The following is a 15,060-nucleotide window of genomic DNA, read 5'->3' as shown; positions in this document are numbered from 1 at the left end:
ATCAGAATCGAAAGAGACACGTGTACCCCAGTGTTCATCGCGGCACTGTTTATAATAGCCAGGACATGAAAGCAACCTAGATGTCCATCAGCAGACGAATGGATAAGAAAGCTGTGGTACATATACACAATGGAATATTATTCAGCCATTAGAAAGAATACATTTGAATCAGTTCTAATGAGGTGGATGAAACTGGAGCCTATTATACAGAGTGAAGTAAGCCAGAAAGAAAAGTACCAATACAGTATACTAATGCATATATATGGAATTTAGAAAGATGGTAACGATAGCCCTGTATGCGAGACAGCAAAAGAGACACAGATGTCTAGAACAGTCTTTTAGACTCTGTGGGAGAGGGCGAGGGTGGGATGGTTTGGGAGAATGTGAAATGTATCGCCAGTCCAGATTCGATGCATGATACCGGGTGCTCGGGGCTGGTACACTGGGATGACCCAGAGGGATGGGATGGGGAGGGAGGTGGGAAGGGGGTTCAGGATGGGGAACACATGTACACCCTTGGCGGATTCATGTCAATGTATGGCGAAACCACTACAATTTTATAAAGTAATTAGTCTCCAAAAAATAAATTAATTAATTAAAAAAAAAAACAAACACCAAAAAAAAAAGTGGTGTAGGAGAGCATGGAGGTTTCAAGAAAACACTAGAATTTACATTTATATATGTGTGGAATATAATGCTTTACATGCATAAATAGCAAATTAGTATACATATCTAATAGTATACTATATAGTGTTTGTGTAATATACCTAAAAATATACAGATACCACATGTTTAAGCAGTAAAGAGCAACCAACTTTGAAAGAAAAATAATTGCATTTTAACACAAAGAATAATTTGGGGCAAGCTGTGAACCCTTTAAAAAGTGTGGTTGTTTGCATTTACAGCTTTCTATACCATGGACAGCCTTGAGATTGTAAGGCAAGTTTTTAAAGATATCATTATAGCAGGCCATGTTAATCTTCAAGTGGCCCTGAACAATTGAGAGGAGAGTTAGGTTTGAGGTCTGTTCGATGTGTTGAAAACATCTGGGTCGAGGATTGAAAGGAAAGTAGGCAAACATGCTTTTTTGTAGAAAAGGCAGGGAGGGGATGCCATCGTGCAGTGAGGAGATCTTAGCTAGAGGTGAAATTTAGAATTTATAGACTTACTTGTTGTAATTACAGTTATAAGAATGGATAAGATCATGCAGGGGACTCTGTGCAGACTGATTTGTAAAACAGCAAGAATGGAATCTTGAGGATCATGGTAGCTTTGGGGTTGAAAAATGAATTATTTCATTTTGTTTGAAGTATCCAAGAGACATCCAAGTGGAGATAGCTAATAGTCAAGTGGATATCTTGGTTTCGGGCAAAGATCTGCTCTGAAAATATTTAAAAGTGTACAACCTAGTGATTTTTGGTAAATTTTCAGAGTTGTGCAACCAAAAATTTTCCAAAAAGTGAAAATTATTGTTTTTAGAGTTGTTTGCACGTAGGTAGTAGTTGAAGCCATGGATAATGGATATCACACAGGGAGAGTTTGTAAAGGCAGTTAGTAATCATACAGAAATCAAAAACCTTCCAAAGAAGTTGACAGGGAAAGAAGAGCACATGCTTGTCAGACCTGAGAATGAAGAGAAAGTATCAGAAGCTAAAGGAAGAATGAGCTCCCATAGGAAAGAATGTTTGCTCTAGTGAGGTCAGTGGGGGAAACCTCAGATTTTGTATTGTGTAAGGTATTGGTGACTTGTCACAGCAGTTTTAGTGATGTGGTAAATACAGAGGTGAGGGAGTAGAGGAGAAAATATAACATGTGAGAAGTTTGTCTGAGAATATAGAGTGGGGTAGATGAAAGCAAGATAAGATTCTTAAGGAAGGATATTGTTTTCTCTTGAGACTATGGAAGGAGAAAAGATGCTGGCAAATCTAGATAGTGTAAGGTTTGTTGTTGTTGTTACGGGAGAGGGTATAGCAAATTTAGAAAGCAAAGTATAGCGGAGATTGATTAGAAGGTTTAAGGAAAGTGGCAAAGTTTGCAAAGGAACCAAGAGAAGAAGCTGACTAAGGATGAACTGGACCAATACATTACTGAGAGTTCACCTGAGATGAGAATCTAAGAATTTATAGAGGAAGAGTTCTGTTCATTAGGGTGCAATTTTGTTTGTTTCTACAGCTTTCAGCTTCTGTGGTACAGGGTTAAGGAATGAAATGGACATGTAACCTGTTTTTTGACTTGTGTCTTTTAGAGACCCCATCCTTCAACAGCTGAAGCAAAGGTTCCCACACCAAAGTTTGACTTACTAGCCTCAAATTTTCCTCCTTTACCTGGAAGTTCATCAAGAACCCCAGGTGAACTTGTTTTGGAGAGCAGGATGTCTGATGTTGTTAAGGGTGTCTGCAAAGAAAAGGTAAACACTGAAGCATCGATCTGTATCTTACGGGACCAATTTTTGCCTTTGTTTTCAGGGTTATTATTAGAATTAGAATTTTATTTGTGCTCAGTGCTTACTTCTGCCAGAGTTTTTAATTCATGAGGTTTTTAGCATAATTCGAGTCTTATGCAAAGATTTGTGTTAGAGCTACACAAGGTCAATAAAATGTTTCTTCATATTTGCATGTCTTTGTATCAGTCATCCCAGCTTGGTAGAACTAATTAAGGCAAGCTGAGTGGAAAGTGTTGTTTCAACTTGTGTCATTTCCAATTAACTGATAATGCCAGTGAATTCTAAGTTACTTTGGTAAACTCAGTCTTTCAAATAAATGAAGAGTTGCAGTCAAAAGCTTGGGATAACCCATCCTATAATATTTTTGAGTTTAGCCCTTTATATGCTAAATCTTCATGCCCCACAAATTTTTCTCATTTTCTACCTTTTGTTTCTAACTCAATTTTATTTTTAAGAGTATATGTACATAATATATCTGGGCTTTTAAAGAAAAAGTGTCCCTTGAATCCACTTTCAACTCTAGCTTTTTCTCCTCATATTTATCCTTGTATTTCTAATTTAACATGTTTATACTACTACTTCTTGACTATTCATTTTTAGATGTTGTCTATTAACTTTACACTCTAGAAGCTAAGGGTTTAACTCTCTTAAACCGATGCGCTTTATCCTCCCAGTATATTGTATTTCGTCATATCTGTGATGCCATCAGTTAAAGGATGCCCCATTATTTTGGTATCACTAAGAAAAAAAGACACTGCCAGTTAAAGTAGGTCATGCCATCATTTATGAGTCATATCTCAATATTGCATCTTTTTTTTCCCCCATAACTGAGCATCATGCTAATGCTAAGTCGCTTCAGTCGTGTCCGACTCTGTGTGACCCCGTAGACGGCAGCCCACCAGGCTCTGCCGTCTCTGGGATCCTCCAGGCAAGAATACTGGAGTGGGTTGCCATTTCCTTCTCCAGTGCATGAAAGTGAAAAGTGAAAGTGAAGCCACTCATTCGTGTCTCACTCTTAGCGACCCCATGGGCTGCAGCCTACCAGGCTCCTCCGTCCATGGGATTTGCCAGGCAAGAGTACTGGAGTGGTGTGCCATTGCCCTCTCTGAACTGAGCCTCATAGGGTACTGTTATTATGTTTCCTTTCTTATACTCTGCACAGCTGTGTTCCTGGGACTTCACCAGCATCCTAAGAATCCTCTTTGGTAGATCCCTTCTTCTTACTCTTGCTTGACTTTCCCATTTTATGGTCAGTCAGATCTTCCTAGGCTTCCTTTATAAGAGGTTTTTAGTATAAATGTTTTGAGATCTTGCATTCTAAAAATGTTTTTCGGTTCTCAAGCTTGACCAGTAGCTTTTTACTGTAGAATTCTTTATTAGAAATTGCTTTCCCTCAGAATTTTTAAGGTATTTTACAGTCTTTTTTTAAATTATGTAATTCTGTTATTTTGTAGTTGTTTAAATGGTAAAGAATCTGCCTGCATTGCAGGAGACCTGGGTTCACTCCCTGGATAAGGAAATGGCAATCCACTTCCCATATCTTGCCTGGAGAATTCCATGGACAGAGGAGCCTGGTGGGCTGCAGTCCATGGGGTTGCAAAGAGTCAAACACAACTGAGCAACTAACACTTTGACTTTGACTCACTGATTCTAAGATAGATTTTTTTTTTTTAAACATTTTCACCTTTGAAAATTATGCTGTCTTACAATTAAAATCTATTGTAGTTTTAGTGGCAGTGTTTTTTCTTAGTAGTATATAAACTAATCGGTATGTTTTACACTTCTCAGATTTGGTGAGGTGTGATACATAGACCTGTTGGTTGCCTGGTGGTGCTAGTGGTAAAGAACCTGCCTGCCAGTGCAGGAGACACAGGAGGCTTGGGTTTGATCCCTGGGTCAGGAAGATCCCCTGGAGAAGGAAATGACAACCTGCTCCAGTGTTCTTGCCTAGAGAATCCCTTGGACAGAGGGGCCTGGTGGGGTACAGTCCACAAGATCACAAAAAGTTGGACATGCACACATCTCATTTCAGGGGTGTGTTGGAGACATCTCATCAGAAACTGCTACATGACTGCTCTGCTCAGAAAATCTAATTCCAGTGATACACAGATACATTTTTAAAGAATAACAATAAAGTGTACTTCTTGTAATTCTAACCCACAAATGTGAGATAAACACTTAATTTGATACTGGACCTTGTATGTCAGATTTCTGATTTTCTTGTTTGGCTTTTCTAATTTTCGTCTTTTACTTGTCTGTATTTTCTACAAAGTTTTTCTGAATGTTACCTTTAAAACCTATTGTGAAATTTTTTAAAATTTTAATCCCATACCCCTAAAAATTTATTGAAATTTTGTCAGTCGATTTTAATTTCTTAGGGGTCTTTCTAGTTTTTCTTTCTTTATACTTGTAGTAAAATACATGTAACGTAAAATTTATCATCTTAACCATGATAAATGTGTCGCTCACATCCCGCTCTTCCCTTAGCCCCTGGCAACCAGCATTCTGCTTTGTGTCTGTGAATTTGACTATTCTAGGCACCTCATATATGTGGAATCAAACAATATTTGTCTTTTTGTGACTGGCTTATTTCACTTAGCATAATGTCCTCATGGACCATTCTTTGTTTTAGTGTGTATCAGTGCTTCATTCCTTCACTGTGCGGTGATATTCCATTGGATAGATATATACCACGTTTTGTTCATCCACTCACCAGCTGAATATTTAGCTTGTTCACTTTTTGGCTATTATGAATAATGGTACTGTGAACATTTGTATTAAAATTTTTATATAGACATATGTTTTCTCTTAGATTTTTAACTGAATAGAATTGCTCTGTTTTAACAGAGCAGCTGCATATTTTACATTTCCATCCTCAATGTTTGAGAATCCCAATATCTACATACCATCACTAACATTTGTTATCTGTCTGTCTTACTGATTATAGCTATCCTAGGTGAGTGTGAAGTGGTTTCTCATTGTAGTTTTGATTTGCATTTCCCTATTGGATAATTGTGTCAAACTTTTCATGCATGTTCTTATTGGCCATGTTTATCGTCTTTGGAGAAGTATCTATATAAATTCAATTTTTAAATATGTTTCCACTTTAAGGATAATGAAGAGTTCAGAGTTAGCTGCCCAGTGCCTGCAGAAGATGGACAGACAGACTGCACCTCTGCCCAGCAACTCAGTATGAGCCCCAGTCCCCCATGTACAGCTGAGCTTTCTGCATTAAGGTACACGTTTCAATGCAGATGATCTTTCACATTAAGATTACTTTTGCATCTGGTCATTTGCTCAGCTGTTTCTTTGTGCTATATTCTAAGCCTAATGTCAAGTTCTTTTTTTGGTAGCACAACTCAGCCTGAAAAGGATCTAGTAGAGGATTCCACTGTTCAGAAGGATGTTCCCAGCCAGCCAACAGTACCCGTTTCTTCCCCAAGTACTGCAAAGCCATCGAGAACAAATACTGCTTCACCATGTAATAGTAACATAAGTGCGGCTGTAGCTGTGGCCCTGCAGGTAACTTGATAAATTTAGTTTATGTGAGAATAAAACAATAGGTTAAATAATGAGAAATTTTATTTTTCATGGAACTCTGCTAGAGCAGAGTCATTTGGAAATAGCCCAAACTGGGGCTGGCTGCCTGCATCAAAAAAGAGTTTAAAGTCAATCTGAAGAAAAGGGAAAATTTAACCTTGTTGAGGGAATGAAGAAATTACTGTCATTATTTCCAATCATTATGGTTAAGTGAAGCTTACTTTTCTTGGTAACTGTCTTTTTTGGCTTTGAGCCTCTTGAAATTCTTTCTATATAATGCTTAACAAATCTATGAAACCCTTGAGGGGCCACTGCCATCTTTATTAAGTTTCCAGAATCATTTTTATAAATTTGAAAAATACAGAAATGCAGAGGGGGTCGGGTAAGAACACATAGAATTTAGCCATAAGTCTTTCATTTATTGCTATAACTGTCCATTTTTGGTACAGCTCTTTCTTTTTTCTAGGTTAAGAACATTTTACCTTGTCATTTAATAACAAAAGTAATAATAGAATAGCAGCTGCCAGTTTTTGGATGCATTCTTTATGCTAGGATCAGAGCTACAGTCTTTTTGCATGCTTTGGCCCATTCTCACAGTATCCCTGTTCTCCTTTTCAGATGAGGTAGTTAAGACTTTATCATTATTGGTTTCCAGATGCTCTCCTGAGATTTTTGCAGTCTCTCTCAGGATTCTTAGCCAGGGAAGAGAGAATGGAACCATTGTATTTCATCATCATTATTAATTTAATCTGTTTTTCCTTGTTAGACGCTTAGGTTCCAGTTTTTTGCATCACTATAAACAGTGCTGACTTGTATATCCTTCACATAAATATTTCAAGTGAAATTATTGTATCATACGTAAATTGCTAGGACTTTTTAATTATATTCAAAAAGTGTTTTTAATTGTACCAATACACCAATATACTTTAATAGCAATTTGTATGAGATTGCCTATTGCCCTTTCTTTACTGATTTCTTGTGGTTGACACTATTCTTTTTGAACTCTATCACTTAGAGTGTATGTACCATAAACGTTTTTGTTTCTCTACTTCAAAGGAACCTCGAAAGCTCAGTTATGCTGAAGTGTGCCAGAAGCCCCCTAAAGAGCCAGCTCCAGCTCTTGCGCAGCCACTGAGAGAGCTGCGCTCCAATGCAGTATCTCCCACCAAAAATGAAGAGAATGGAGCTCCTGAGAAGTCATTTGAGAAACAACACGAGAAGCCAGAAGCAAGGGCTAGTAAGGATTACTCTGGCTTCCGAGGCAATGCCATTCCCAGGGGAGCAGCTGGAAAAATCAGGGAACAGAGACGCCAGTTTGGCCATAGGTCTATACCTCAGGGAGTGACTCGACGTAATGGCAAAGAGCAATATGTGCCACCCAGATCACCAAAGTAAAAAACAAAACGAAAACTATTCAAAACCTTCTCTCTCTTCCCATTAAACTTGAGCCGTGGCTATACTGAACTGTTTTGGAGGGGAGGGGGTGGCCAGGAAGGAAGCAAGAGCAAGTGCATCCTTAAATCATTACGGATTTTGGAGTTGTGAGCAGTAGAATCCCAAAATTCATCTCTAAAGTGATTTTAAAATGCTGGAGGATTCCAATCAGTATAAATATATATATATATATGTATACATATATAAAAATATAATTTTTCTATTTTTGTTTTTGATTTTAATTTGCAGAGATCTTCTGCCTGGAATCAATTTTGAGGGTTCAGATTTAGCTTGGGAAAAAAACATATTACACATCCTTCAGTAGGAGACGAGGGATTGAGAGAAAATATTTTTTGAAGAAGCATTTCTGTAAAATTAGAAATTAATTTTTTTAATCTATTTAAAGTTTGGCTTGGAGAATGCCATTTCTGCCTATATGGCCTTGTGTTGCAAAACAGATCAGTGGCTGGGGTGCCTGTTGTGGTGTGAGTGTGTGCAAGTGTGATTGAAGCCAAATCTGTTGTCAAGTTAGTAAATGATTTGAAAACTGAATGTAATACTTGAGTAGATTTTTTTTCCAGTTTGAAATTTAGTCTGTCTTTTCAACCTTACTAATACTTCATTCAACAAGCTGTTAAACTCTGATTGTACTTAGAGATATGACTACCAATCAATTTGAAATTCAAGGAAAGAATGGGGGTTATTCAAAAAATTGCAATTTTGTGGTAGATCTGAGTGGGTGGGTCAAACGGAGTTCAGAGGTTTAAGCAGCCCTGTGATTCTCCCCAGCCCCCTAAAATAGGAAACAGTTTTCTTTTGTTAACTTCATTTGTACTCTCAGTTCTTTGACTACCCACCCCCAAAAGCAAAAAATAACCAACCAACTATAGAATTGTATGTTTCTAACTTCCTTTATCAGTCTAGTCAAATCATAACTGTTCTAAATTTCTGACTTGAACATTGAAGTATTTTACTCTTCTGTTCATGTATTTAGAACTTAGATCCCAGAATGGTAGGGCAGGCTGACCCTACAATAATTTATTTGTTAGTGTTAAAGATGAAACGTCGTAGCCAACTCTTAAAGTGTTAAATAGTGTAGACATTAAAAGAAATTTCTTTTTAAAGGCTTAATTTGGGGACAACTTTTTTCTGTTTACAATGTATTTATCACCTCCTTTCTTTCTCTTTCTCAAAAAAAAAAAAAAAGTTTGGAATTCACAGAAACAGAGCCAGCAAGTTACAAAATTTTTGAGTTAATGAGTTAGAAAGATAATTAAAATTAACATAATTTCTCAGTGAATACAGTTGTAACTCTTATATGAAATAGGCAAGTTTACATGCTGGTGTTTAGAAAATGGCTAAAAAATCAAAAACCATTGCATTAATCTGTTTTAAGTCATACCATATTCAGAGTTCTGTGTTTTCTCTTTAGGGATGGTTTGTGATAGTAATAACTGTCCCTTATGTTAGTGAATTACATTTGTACAAACTGAAACTGTAAATTGTGAACACTGGAAAGCACCATTGTGACATAGAATAAACATCTTAGTAATATATTAAAATGAATGTAAATGGAGGTTAAAATTACATTACTGTGAAACTCATCTTCCAACTCTAAGTTAACCTTTGGAAATTTGTATTAATAGGTAATTGTTCAGAGCTTTGAAAACACTGCACATTTCTGTACAATCCAGAATTATCACTTCTTTGTAACTTATTATTCAGCTTGGCAATTGCTTTTGATTTGGTGGATTGATAACATGATATAATATATTTAAGCAGTTCGAAGCTATTCATTTCTACACACTATTTTCTACTAAATGAAACATACAATAAAACTACCTGTGTTGAAATTTGGGGGAAGTTTAGGTCCTTTAAAGAAAAAAAGAAGTATTAATAATCATTGACTACATCTATGATAAAAGTGCTTATTTTGGTTTACTTAGATAATGCTGCAGCTGGTGGAATGATAAGCATTTAAAGTGTTAACACTCTGTGAATGCATTGGATTTAAGAGAATAAACATTTTATAAAAATCACTTGGTAAGGATTATAAACTTAATTATTGCACTTAGATGAAACTTTTTTTTTTTACAATGTGTCACATAAATAGGCCTTTATTGTTTGTATCCTTGTGTGTCTTACTGTTAGTCTACCTAACTTCTAAAAACTAAATGTTTTAATTGATACACAAGACAAAAGAGTTCTTTAAGAAAGCAAGTGTGTTCTTGCTTTTTCCAAGAATGTTATTGAAAGTAGAAATTTTAAAACATGACCATTTAAAAATTTCTTATTAAATACAGTGTTTTAACTTAATTTGCCCTCATTACAGCTAATAGTTTCCATTTTGATGGGATGTATAGGGAAGAATAATGTGTGTGTGTATGTGTGTGTGTGTATATATATATATAATATATATATTCACAGTATGTATTTAGCATTTATTTTATTACATCAGATTAAGGTCTGTACCTAAATGATGCCTGTGAGTTGTGTGAAACTGATGGTATTTTTGTCCGACGTTACTCTGTAAACTGATGAGGGTTGGGCATTCATTGTAGTTTTAACTATTTATTTGGTTCTTTAGAAGGCAGAATTTAAATGTCTAGAGTTTCTCTTCATTCTTATGACTTAACACTTCCTTGGGTTGTTGAAGGGTAAAAGTAGATACAAATGATAATTGAGTGTGTGGTACAGTGATCTTCTGCTATATATAGTTCTTAAGGTATGAGGAGAAGAGTTATACAAGTTCATCACCTTGCACTTCATAGAGAAGCTATATAGAGATGGCAAAATCTGCCTCCATTTTCTATCCAGATAATTAAGATTTTCATGTTATCTAGGCCTGTCTTTAATCTGAGTAATTTCATTTTTGCAAATACACTGGCATTTAAAGGAATGATCCATCTAAATTTTTTTCAACTGGATTTTAGAAGAAGATATGATCTTTCAGTGATATGGTTTTATTGTTATCATATGTGTTCAATTTGCATGTGATCAAATGACATGCAGATTTATTTATTTTGGGTTCCTAAAAATTAAGGTAGCTTGAATATTGTTTTACATTCCTTTTTCTTTTTTAAATAACCAGGATGGCTTTGGAGAAGGCTTCATGAGAGTATTAGCATCTGCTGGAGCAGAAAATAGTATTTAAAAGTCACTGAACACGTTCTAAAGTTTTATTAGTTGTGACATTAATATGTAATCTTTTGGCTTAAATGTCCACTGTTTTTTTACTTTGACACCGTTAAACAGTACTGGGCTTAAGTTTCTGATATATATATTGGCCATGTATATTAACCATATTTTTAGAGTACTGTTTTTGTTTTTACAGAAAAGGTAAAATGCGAAAGTATGTTCCTTTTGAGGGATTTTTATAAATTCTTAACTACAATTTATGGCGTTCTTTCATAACTTTTTACATTTCTTTACAATTTGGTGGCCATTAATTTAACCTAGGGCTTTTTGGTGTATGCTAATTTAACTAGTCTGAGATTTCAAGAAGAAATATAGACATTTCAGCCCTCATTAATTGAGAATATTTTAAGAAGTTAAAAGAGAATTTGTTTTCAAGTTGAGTGTATTTTCTTTTAAAAGCCACCTGATTGTTAAATAGTTTCAATTTTATTGTTAAAAGCTGCAAATTTTTGAGTAGACGGTTTCTAAAAGTACAAGTGAGATACCAATAAGGCTGTGTATAAAATGGTTTTACTTTCAGTTATGCAGCACAAAATACTGATTAGTATAAGAAACAATCTGCATCATTATTGGGTTTTGTTTTTTTGGTTTTTGCTTGATTCTGGTGTCCTTTGAGTGACATCTCGTAAATGTTTGGGCTTGGGAGTCAGAACCAGTTATCTGGCTTCTCTTGTTCATTGCTTAGGTTTGTTCTTGTTGTCCAAACTGCCCCCCCAGCACCCCCTGACATGTGCATATGCTCATGCATATTATGTTAAAATGAGTACATCCTTGTATTTGTATTTTTGTTTTCAACATTGCCAAGGTGCTATCGGAAATTAAAATAACACAAAATTAGAAAAAATAAAATTATTAAAAAGCAGGACTGGTTTCCTTTTCTCCAGGTGGCTTATATCTAACGACTGCTTGTATTTACTTGCTGATTACTTTTCATGTTGCCCACTCTAGTTCTGTTCTGATTTCAGCTGTTGGTTTCTTTGTGTGTGGGGGGGGGTGGGGCTTGAAGTGGATTGTGTGATACTTCATCTGCAAAGTGAGAGAGTAAAAAGCTAGAAGATTCAGCTCTGTGATTCTGGGGTTTTATTCTTTTAGTGTCAGAAGCAGTTATTGAAGGGGAGAAAAATCATAAGGCAATATATATCTTTAGAGTTTTGCCTTCATGGGTCAGATAATGACCTGACTTGAGTATGTAGGCTCTGGACCTTTAAACTTCTGTTTTGAAGAGAAAGCCTTGGTTACCTTTACTTTTTCAACCACCTCTTTGCTTTGAGTACAAACAATATGAGTCTTAATTTTTTTTTTTAATCTATGATAATGGCAAAAATGGAAAAACTGAATAATCTGTGACTTTTTCAAATAGCTGATATCTAAATTAATGTGGTAGCTCAACTTTTATTTAATATAGTATTGCTATAAAGCCCTTAAGTGTATGCCACAGTTCTTGAATTGTCTAGCTATAATAAACTTTTTAATAGTAGAAATCAAGGTCTTTTAAATATAGGCTAATTTCAAATTAAATATTCTAATCATATATTCAGAAATTTTTATTCAACCAAGTTATGTGTTGTATGTTTATAAATAATGTACATAATGGTAAAATTTAATGTGAACATTCACTTTGATAGTTACTTAGCTCAGTAATATTGTCCTTGCAAGAGCTAAAACCTTTATTTTGCTAATGAACATTTATCTTAATGAAGTTAGCTGTTATCAGCAAAATCATCCAGATTTATAGGGGTAACAGGTTGACAAAGCATTAGGGCCTTCCTATCAGGTGTTTTGAGTTTATTTGGTCAAGAGAGGAGATGCATAACTTAATTTTCTTCTTTACCATATCAGGAACACAGTATAATTGTGTATTATTTTTGGTGAACTAATGCCCAGTTGATAAACTTAATTATGTAGGCTTTTCAGTTGTTTTAAAAGTGGCTTTGTCGAAAGATTCTCATCACTGAGATAACCTTATATATGCCTTGTTAGAAAATGTTAACGGAGTATTGTATGTCTCCCAAGTTTAAATTTCAATTTTATGCGTAGAAGTTTTTATAAAAAGTTTTAACGTTTACTACTAAAGGGTTGTGAGTTTCCTTTAAAATCTTTGGCATGAAAACTATCATGGATGTCTTTAGTTGGTATGAGGGTTTAAAGGAATTGAGATGTTTTTACTTTTTTCATAATGCTCCTAAATATGGGCCTTCATCATCATCTGGTGTTGTAGGAAGGAACAAGCTTCCTAAAAGTTGTTTTTTTTACATTCATTTTGGTCGCTGTTCTGCAGATCTATGAAGCCCCTATACTTCTCTTGTGTTTCCTTTGTGTATCTACTGTATCACACTTAATGATAGTGGTAGAACCTCAGCCTCCCTATACCCTTATGTAGGCTGTTATTTGTCTTAAGTTCTATTTTAGCTGTTTCACATTCCAAATTCTGCCTATACAAATAACTATGACCTCAACATGTCAAAACTCAGGGTATTGACAGCATTGAAGGGAATCATGAGTGGGGTGTTCATTTAGCCAGTATGTCCAGTATTACCAGTATTTACACTTCCAGGCAGTGTGCTATGCAGAAAAAAATAGGTTGGATTCCAACCATTATGGTCCTTAGCATTAGATAGTCATAAGTAATCGCAAAATTAGACCAGCAGTAAATGTGCAAGCTGGTATCCATGCAGAATCAAGCAGAATCCATGCAGCTGGAGTGGGAGATGGTATAGGAATTGAATGTATCCCTGGTGCCTCAGATGGTAAATCCATGCAGAATCATGGCAGAATCCATGCAGCTGGAGTGGGAGACGGTATGGGAATTGAATGCATCTCTGGTGCCTCCGATGATAAAGAATCTGCCTGCAATGCAAGAGTCGCCGGGTCTGATCCCTGGAGAAGGGAATGGCAACCCACTCTAGTATTCTTGCCTGGAAAGAGGAGTCTTTTCTGAGAAGCAGAGGACAGATGATGGGAGTAGCAGTGAGCCAGGAGGAGAGTGTTGGAAATGAAGGCATAACCTGTACATTACCACTTTATAATGCATTGGAAGAATTGTAGGGCCCTACAGATACACAGTATGGAGGACCTTGTTCCATCTTCCAAGCTGAGGCTGGAGAAGGAGGTAAGAGCCAGACACCTAGGACTTAAAATTTGTGCATTGTGGAGAACAGATGAGACCAGTTAGAATTTACCTGGTGATGATACAGTTGGAGCAACATGGTAGATTTGAGAAACATTTGGGTATAAACACTTGAATGGATTAGATACAGAGGGCAAGGGGAAGGCATAGGAAATGACTCACACTTTTGTAGCTTTGAAACTGAATTGAAGTTTGTGGCATTCACCATGATTGAATACATTGGTAAAGAACCTTTTGTGGGGAGGAAAATATGAGTATAGTTTTGAAATGGTTATGCTTATTTTTGCAGGATTTCTGGTAATCCTAAAAATGGCAAGATGGCGGGGGTGGGGGAGCTGCACAGTTAAATACTAAAATTCCTTATAAAAGATTGTTTAGCATTAGGGTGGCTTTCCTTGGATAACTTTTTTTTTTTTTTAAGCTTACTGAGGAATGGGGCTAAAAATTAGTTTGTATCTGCCTCTGTTTCTTAATTGTTGCTACCTTAATCCTAATCATCATCCTCTCTCCAACCTGGACAGTCTCATGTGCTAAGCAACTACTGTGCTAAGCACTTAGATGACTTCATTCAAGTTGTAATGTTTTCAGTCCTCACCAATAGACTGGGGAGGAATTAAAAGCATTAAGCTTGTTGTTAAGGGTTATTACTGTAAAACAAATGTTTTCTTATCAACTTGCCATTTTTCTATGTGAAGATCCTTGTGTATGTGTTTAGTCACTCAGTGGTGTGTGACTCTGGCCCCATGGACTGTAGCCCACTAGGCTCCTCTGTCCATGGAATTTTCCAGGCAGGAATACTGGAGTGGGTTGCCATTTCTTACTCCAGGGAATTTTCCTGACCCAGGGATCAAACCTGCATCTCTTGTGTCTTATGCATTGGCAGGTGGGTTCTTTACTACTAGTACCACTTGGGAAGCCCTTAAAAGGTACATGTGAAGATTATAATTCTTTCAGCTTGTGTACTCATCAAAAAAAAATTAGGGGGTAATAGCAAATACTCATCAAGTTTCCAGATTAACTTAGACTAAATTTTTTAAACATTGTATCTTACCGCTATCTTATTTTCTTGTGGACATATGGCTATTTGTGTAGCATGCCATATTTTATCAGTATTCAAATCTTGAGAAAATACACGGTAGCTCCATGACCTCAATTGTTCCATTTATGACCATTCTGATCTTACATGTCTACTGTAAGCCAAGATACTAGGTGCACAGGATGCTAAAATTAAGAAAATTCTACCCTTAGTAAATTGAGAGGCCAGCATTATAAACCAAAATAGTGCTAAAAAAATATGAATGTTTTGATGATATTAGGT

At 36.0% G+C, this 15,060-nt stretch overlaps 1 protein-coding gene across 7 annotated transcripts in view; it reads left to right on the top strand.

Moving 5' to 3' along the window:
- LARP4 (La ribonucleoprotein 4) overlaps positions 1-11,477 on the top strand; it is a 73,025-nt gene extending 61,548 nt beyond the window's left edge. For 6 of the 7 annotated variants that reach the window (XM_070789125.1, XM_070789126.1, XM_019960585.2 and 3 more), the window contains 4 exons: positions 2,246-2,407; positions 5,555-5,679; positions 5,797-5,965; positions 7,040-11,477. In XM_070789125.1, coding sequence (XP_070645226.1) covers positions 2,246-2,407; positions 5,555-5,679; positions 5,797-5,965; positions 7,040-7,378 — 795 coding nt within the window. In that variant the 3' untranslated portion in view covers positions 7,379-11,477. The remainder of the gene's footprint in view (positions 1-2,245; positions 2,408-5,554; positions 5,680-5,796; positions 5,966-7,039) is intronic. The other variant, XM_019960588.2, reaches the window with a different exon arrangement.
- The last annotated feature ends 3,583 nt before the right edge of the window (positions 11,478-15,060 follow it).

This window comes from Bos indicus, chromosome 5 (assembly GCF_029378745.1).
Source record: "Bos indicus isolate NIAB-ARS_2022 breed Sahiwal x Tharparkar chromosome 5, NIAB-ARS_B.indTharparkar_mat_pri_1.0, whole genome shotgun sequence".
NCBI classification, from domain to species: Eukaryota; Metazoa; Chordata; class Mammalia; order Artiodactyla; family Bovidae; genus Bos; species Bos indicus.
Note: the sequence above shows the minus strand (reverse complement) of the source record. Positions and strands in the feature narration are given on the sequence as shown.